At 50.7% G+C, this 6,725-nt stretch overlaps 1 protein-coding gene across 1 annotated transcript; it reads right to left on the minus strand.

Moving 5' to 3' along the window:
* Positions 1-3,893: 3,893 nt before the first annotated feature.
* LOC127921608 (TBC1 domain family member 30-like) lies at positions 3,894-6,249 on the minus strand (the record flags this gene model as incomplete). Its single annotated transcript, XM_052505184.1, has 3 exons — positions 3,894-4,035; positions 4,645-4,813; positions 6,081-6,249. Coding segments are annotated over 3 exons (480 nt in total), but the record flags the coding sequence as incomplete, so codon positions are not given.
* Between the last annotated feature and the right edge of the window lie 476 nt (positions 6,250-6,725).

Raw genomic sequence — 6,725 nt, forward strand, 5'->3', positions numbered from 1 at the left:
TGTTGTTAAGAAGGTAGAAACTAGGGCCTGTAGGACCTGCCTTGTTGATAGTGTTGTTAAGAAGGTAGAAACTAGGGCCTGTAGGACCTGCCTTGTTGATAGTGTTGTTAAGAAGGTAGAAACTAGGGCCTGTAGGACCTGCCTTGTTGATAGGGCTGTGAGGAAGGTGAAGAAACTAGGGTCAGGGACTCCGCCTTGTTGGATAGTGCTGTTAAAGAATGCAGAAACTAGGCCTGTAGGACCTGCCTTGTTGATAGCTGTTAAGAAGGTAGAAACTAGGGCCTGTAGGACCTGCCTTTGTTGATAGTGTTGTTAAGGTAGAAACTAGGCCTGTAGGACCCGCCTTGTTGATAGTGTTGTTAAGGCAGAAACTAGGGCCTGTAGGATCTGGGCCTTGTTGATAGTGTTGTTAAGAAGGTAGAAAACTAGGGCCTGTAGGACCTGCCTTGTTGATAGTGTTGTTAAGAAGGTAGAAACTAGGGCCTGTAGGACCTGCCTTGTTGATAGTGCTGTTAAGAAGGTAGAAACTAGGGCCTGTAGGATCTGCCTTGTTGATAGTGTTGTTAAGGTAGAAACTAGGGCCTGTAGGACCTGCCTTGTTGATAGTGCTGTTAAGAAGGTAGAAACTAGGGCCTGTAGGACCTGCCTTGTTGATAGTGTTGTTAAGGTAGAGCAGAGCTTTCTTATAGACAGACTTCTATCCATCTTAGCTACTACTGCATCAACATGTTTTGACCATGACAGTTTACAATCCACTCCAAGAAGTTTAGTCACCTCAACTTGCTCAATTTCCACATTATCTAACGCAAGATTTAGTTGAGGTTTAGTGAGTGTTTTGTTCCAAATACAGTGCTTTTAGTTTTAGAAATATTGAGGCTAATTTATTCCTTGCCACCCACTCTGAAACTAACTGCAGCTCTTTGTTGAGTGTTGCAGTCATTTCAGTCGCTGCTGTAGCTGACGTGTATAGTGTTGAGTGTTGAGTCATTTCAGTCACTGTAGTAGCTGACGTGTATAGTGTTGAGTGTTGAGTCATTTCAGTCACTGTAGTAGCTGACGTGTATAGTGTTGAGTGTTGCAGTCATTTCAGTCACTGTAGTAGCTGGGACGTGTAGAGTGTTGAGTGTTGAGTCATTTCAGTCACTGTAGTAGCTGACGTGTATAGTGTTGAGTGTTGAGTCATTTCAGTCACTGTAGTAGCTGACGTGTATAGTGTTGCAGTCATTTCAGTCACTGTGGTAGCTGACGTGTATAGTGTTGAGTGTTGAGTCATTTCAGTCACTGTAGTAGCTGACTGTGTATAGTGTTGAGTGTTGCAGTCATTTCAGTCACTGTAGTAGCTGGCGTGTATAGTGTTGAGTGTTGCAGTCATTTCAGTCACTGTAGTAGCTGACGTGTATAGTGTTGAGTCATTTCAGTCACTGTGGTAGCTGACGTGTATAGTGTTGAGTGTTGCAGTCATTTCAGTCACTGTAGTAGCTGACGTGTATAGTGTTGAGTGTTGCAGTCATTACAGTCACTGTAGTAGCTGACGTGTATAGTGTTGAGTGTTGCACTCTGGCTTTTCAGTCACTGTAGGCTGTCGTTATAGTGTTGAGTGTTGCAGTCATTTCAGTCACTGTAGTAGCTGACGTGTATAGTGTTGAGTAATCCACATTATATAGACACTCTGGCTTTACTCAGTCAGTGGCATGTCGTTAGTAAACATTGAAAACAGGAAGGGTCCTAAACAGCTGCCCTGAGTTCTGATTCAACTTGGATTATGTTGAGAGGCTTCCATTAAAGAACACCTCTGTTCTGTTAGACAGGTAACTCTTCATCCACATTATAGCAGGGGGTGTAAAACCATAACACCCTCTGTGTTCTGTTAGACAGGTAATTCTTCATCCACATTATAGCAGGGGTGTAAAACCATAACACCCTCTGTGTTCTGTTAGACAGGTAATTCTTCATCCACATTATAGCAGGGGTGTAAAGCTATAACACCCTCTGTTCTGTTAGACAGGTAACTCTTCATCCACATTATAGCAGGGGGGTGTAAAACCATAACACCCTCTGTGTTCTGTTAGACAGGTAATTCTTCATCCACATTATAGCAGGGGTGTAAAGCCATAACACCCTCTGTTCTGTTAGACAGGTAATTCTTCATCCACATTATAGCAGGGGGTGTAAAGCCATAACACCCTCTGTTCTGTTAGACAGGTAACTCTTCATCCACATTATAGCAGGGGGTGTAAAACCATAACACCCTCTGTGTTCTGTTAGACAGGTAATTCTTCATCCACATTATAGCAGGGGGTGTAAAACCATAACACCCTCTGTGTTCTGTTAGACAGGTAATTCTTCATCCACATTATAGCAGGGGGTGTAAAGCCATAACACCCTCTGTTCTGTTAGACAGGTAACTCTTCATCCACATTATAGCAGGGGGTGTAAAACCATGACACATGTCTTTCCAGCAGCAGACGATGATCAATCATGTCCACATCTGCACTGAAGTCTAACAAGACAACGTATTGACTCAGGGGTGTGAATACTTATGGAAATTAGATATTTGGGCTTTTCATTTTCAAAGATTTTTCTAAAATGTTTAGACATGTTTTCACCTTATCCATTACAGGATATTGTGTGTAGATGAGTGAGAAGGAAATCTAACACTTTTATAAGGCCGCTCTCCAGCCTGCGTGAGGTGGCTACAGTCTACGGAGCCGCTCTCAGCCTGCGTGAGATGGCTACAGTCTACGAGGCCGCTCTCCAACCCGCGTGAGGTGGCTACAGTCTACGAGCCGCTCTCCAACCTGCGTGAGGTGGCTACAGTCCACGAGGCCACTCTCCAGCCTGCGTGAGATGGCTACAGTCTACGAGGCCGCTCTCCAACCTGCGTGAGGTGGCTACAGTCTACTGAGCCGCTCTCCAACCCGCGTGAGGTGGCTACAGTCTGAGGCCGCTCTCCAGCCTGCGTGATGGCTACAGTCTGCGAGGCCGCTCTCCAGCCTGCGTGAGGTGGCTACAGCAGGCCGCTCTCCAGCCTGCGTGAATGGCTACAGTCTGCCGCTCTCCAGCCTGCGTGAGGTGGCTACAGTCTACGAGGCCGCTCTCCAGCCTGCGTGGTGGCTACAGTCCACGAGGCCACTCTCCAGCCCGCGTGAGGTGGCTACAGTCCACGAGGCTGTTCTCCAGACCTGCGTGAGATGGCTACAGTCACGCAGGGCGCTCTCCAGCCCGCGTGAGGTGGCTACAGTCTATGAGGCTGTTCTCCAGCCTGCGTGAGGTGGCTACAGTCTGACGAGGCCGCTCCAGCCTGCGTGAGGTGGCTACAGTCTATGAGGCCGCTCTCCAGCCTGCGTGAGGTGGCTACAGTCTACGAGGCCGCTCTCCAGCCTGCGTGAGTGGCTACAGTCTACGAGGCCGCTCTCCAGCCCACGTGAGGTGGCTACAGTCACGAGGCTGTTCTCCAGCCCGCGTGAGGTGGCTACAGTCTACGAGGCCGCCTTTTCCAACATCTGTTCTCCAGCCTGCATAGAGGTGGCTACAGTCTACGAGGCCGCTCTCCAGCCTGGTGGTGGCACAGTCATGAGGCTGTTCTCCAGCCTGCGTGAGGTGGCTACAGTCTATGAGGCTGTTCTCCAGCCTGCGTGAGGTGGCTACAGTCTACGAGGCCGCTCTCCAGCCTGCGTGAGGTGGCTACAGTCTACGAGGCCGCTCCAGCCCGCGTGATCTCTCACCTGCATGAGGTGGCTACAGTCTCACGAGGTGGCCGTTCGTTTTCCAACATCTCTCACCTGCGTGAGGTGGCTACAGTCTACGAGGCCGTTCTCCAACATCTCTCACCTGCGTGAGGTGGCTACAGTCTATGAGGCCGTTCTCCAACATCTCTCACCTGCATGAGGTGGCTACAGTCTATGAGGCTGTTCTCCAACATCTCTCACCTGCATGAGGTGGCTACAGTCTATGAGGCTGTTCTCCAACATCTCCTGAGTGATCCATCCCATGGTGCTGTAGAACTCGTCTGCTGTCTGACAGTACTCTATATGCCTGGGGGTTACAGTGTGTAGGGGTTAGGGGTACAGTGTGTAGGGGTTAGGGGTTAGGGGTACAGTGTGTAAGGGTTAGGGGTTAGGGGTACAGTGTGTAGGGGTTAGGGGTACAGTGTGTAAGGGTTAGGGGTTAGGGGTACAGTGTGTAGGGGTTAGGATTAGTGGATACAGTGTGTAGGGGTGTGTAGGGATTAGGGATACAGTGTGTAGGGGTTAGGGTTACAGTGTAGGGGTTAGAGGGACAGTGTGTAGGGGTTAGGGATACAGTGTGTAGGGTTAGGGATACAGTGTGTAGGGGTTAGGGTTACAGTGTGTAGGGTTAGGGGTACAGTGTGTAGGGGTTAGGGGTACAGTGTGTAGGGGTTAGGGGTACAGTGTGTAGGGGTTAGGGGTTAGGGATACAGTGTGTGTAGGGGTTGGGGGTACAGTGTGTAGGGGTTAGGGGTACAGTGTGTAGGGGGTTAGGGATACAGTGTGTGTAGGGGTTATGGATACAGTGTGTAGGGGTTAGGGTTAGGGATACAGTGTGTAGGGGTTAGGGATTAGGGATACAGTGTGTAGGGGTTAGGGGGATAGGGGTACAGTGTGTAGGGGTTAGGGTACTCACTCCCCCAGGTGAGACCAGATGGCCAGAGCCACCCTCAGCAGAACCTCAGAACCTTCGAAGAACACAGAGTCCCAGATCTTCAGCACGGTGTTGGGGGGCAGGCACGTAGCAAACATGGTCAGAAACCACTGCATCGTGAACACGTTGGTCAGGGGAGGCTCGTAGCTGCCTGTAAGACACACGCTGGCGTTAGTCAGGGGAGGCTCGTAGCTGCCTGTAAGACACACGCTGGCGTTAGTCAGGGAGGCTCGTAGCTGCCTGTAAGACACACGCTGGCGTTAGTCAGGGGAGGCTCGTAGCTGCCTGTAAGACACACGCTGGCGTTAGTCAGGGGAGGCTCGTAGCTGCCTGTAAGACACACGCTGGCGTTAGTCAGGTCCGTGTCACACGCTGGCGTTAGTCTGTTCCGTGTCACACGCTGGCGTTAGTCTGGTCCGTATCACACGCTGGCGTTAGTCTGGTCCGTGTCACACGCTGGCGTTAGTCTGGTCCGTGTCACACGCTGGCGTTAGTCTGGTCCGTGTCACACGCTGGCGTTAGTCTGGTCCGTGTCACACGCTGGCGTTAGTCTGGTCCGTGTCACACGCTGGCGTTAGTCTGGTCCGTGTCACACGCTGGCGTTAGTCTGGTCCGTATCACACGCTGGCGTTAGTCTGGTCCGTATGTTAGTCTGGTCCGTATCACACGCTGGCGTTAGTCTGGTCCGTGTCACACGCTGGCGTTAGTCTGGTCCGTGTCACACGCTGGCGTTAGTCTGGTCCGTGTCACACGCTGGCGTTAGTCTGGTCCGTGTCACACGCTGGCGTTAGTCTGGTCCGTGTCACACGCTGGCGTTAGTCAGGTCCGTGTCACACGCTGGCGTTAGTCTGGTCCGTGTCACACGCTGGCGTTAGTCTGGTCCGTGTCACACGCTGGCGTTAGTCTGGTCCGTGTCACACGCTGGCGTTAGTCTGGTCCGTGTCACACGCTGGCGTTAGTCTGGTCCGTGTCACACGCTGGCGTTAGTCTGGTCCGTGTCACACGCTGGCGTTAGTCTGGTCCGTGTCACACGCTGGCGTTAGTCTGGTCCGTGTCACACGCTGGCGTTAGTCTGGTCCGTGTCACACGCTGGCGTTAGTCTGGTCCGTGTCACACGCTGGCGTTAGTCTGGTCCGTGTCACACGCTGGCGTTAGTCTGGTCCGTATGTTAGTCTGGTCCGTATCACACGCTGGCGTTAGTCTGGTCCGTATCACACGCTGGCGTTAGTCTGGTCCGTATCACACGCTGGCGTTAGTCTGGTCCGTATCACACGCTGGCGTTAGTCAGGTCCGTATGTTAGTCTGGTCCGTATGTTAGTCTGGTCCGTATCACACGCTGGCGTTAGTCTGGTCCGTATCACACGCTGGCGTTAGTCAGGGGAGTTGTAGAGGTCCGTATGACAGAGAGACAGACCCACCTCCAGCCACTCTATCAGCAGTCTTCTGCAGGAGGTGTAGGTGCTGTGAGAGATGAGGCAGCTTCATCCTCAGGAGATCTCTAAACACAGCCATGTCCACTGACAGAGAACGCAGGTTGTTGGCAAAATAGCTCTCTGGGAGCACCTTGTCTATCAGGTAGATCATCACCTGGAGGAGAGATGGAGGATCAGTACAACAGATAAATCAACCCCTTTCAGAGCAGTGTTGGAGTGTATTAAATCATCCCCTTTCAGAGCAGTGTTGTTGTAATAAATCATCCCCTTTCAGAGCAGTGTTGTTGTAATAAATCATCCCCTTTCAGAGCAGTGTTGGAGTGTAATAAATCATCCCCTTTCAGAGCAGTGTTGGAGTGTAATAAATCATCCCCTTTCAGAGCAGTGTTGTTGTAATAAATCATCCCCTTTCAGAGCAGTGTTGGAGTGTAATAAATCATCCCCTTTCAGAGCAGTGTTGGAGTGTAATAAATCATCCCCTTTCAGAGCAGTGTTGTTGTAATAAATCATCCCCTTTCAGAGCAGTGTTGGAGTGTAATAAATCATCCCCTTTCAGAGCAGTGTTGGAGTGTAATAAATCATCCCCTTTCAGAGCAGTGTTGTTGTAATAAATCATCCCCTTTCAGAGCA

Source organism: Oncorhynchus keta, unplaced genomic scaffold (assembly GCF_023373465.1).
Source record: "Oncorhynchus keta strain PuntledgeMale-10-30-2019 unplaced genomic scaffold, Oket_V2 Un_contig_22710_pilon_pilon, whole genome shotgun sequence".
NCBI lineage: Eukaryota > Metazoa > Chordata > Actinopteri > Salmoniformes > Salmonidae > Oncorhynchus > Oncorhynchus keta.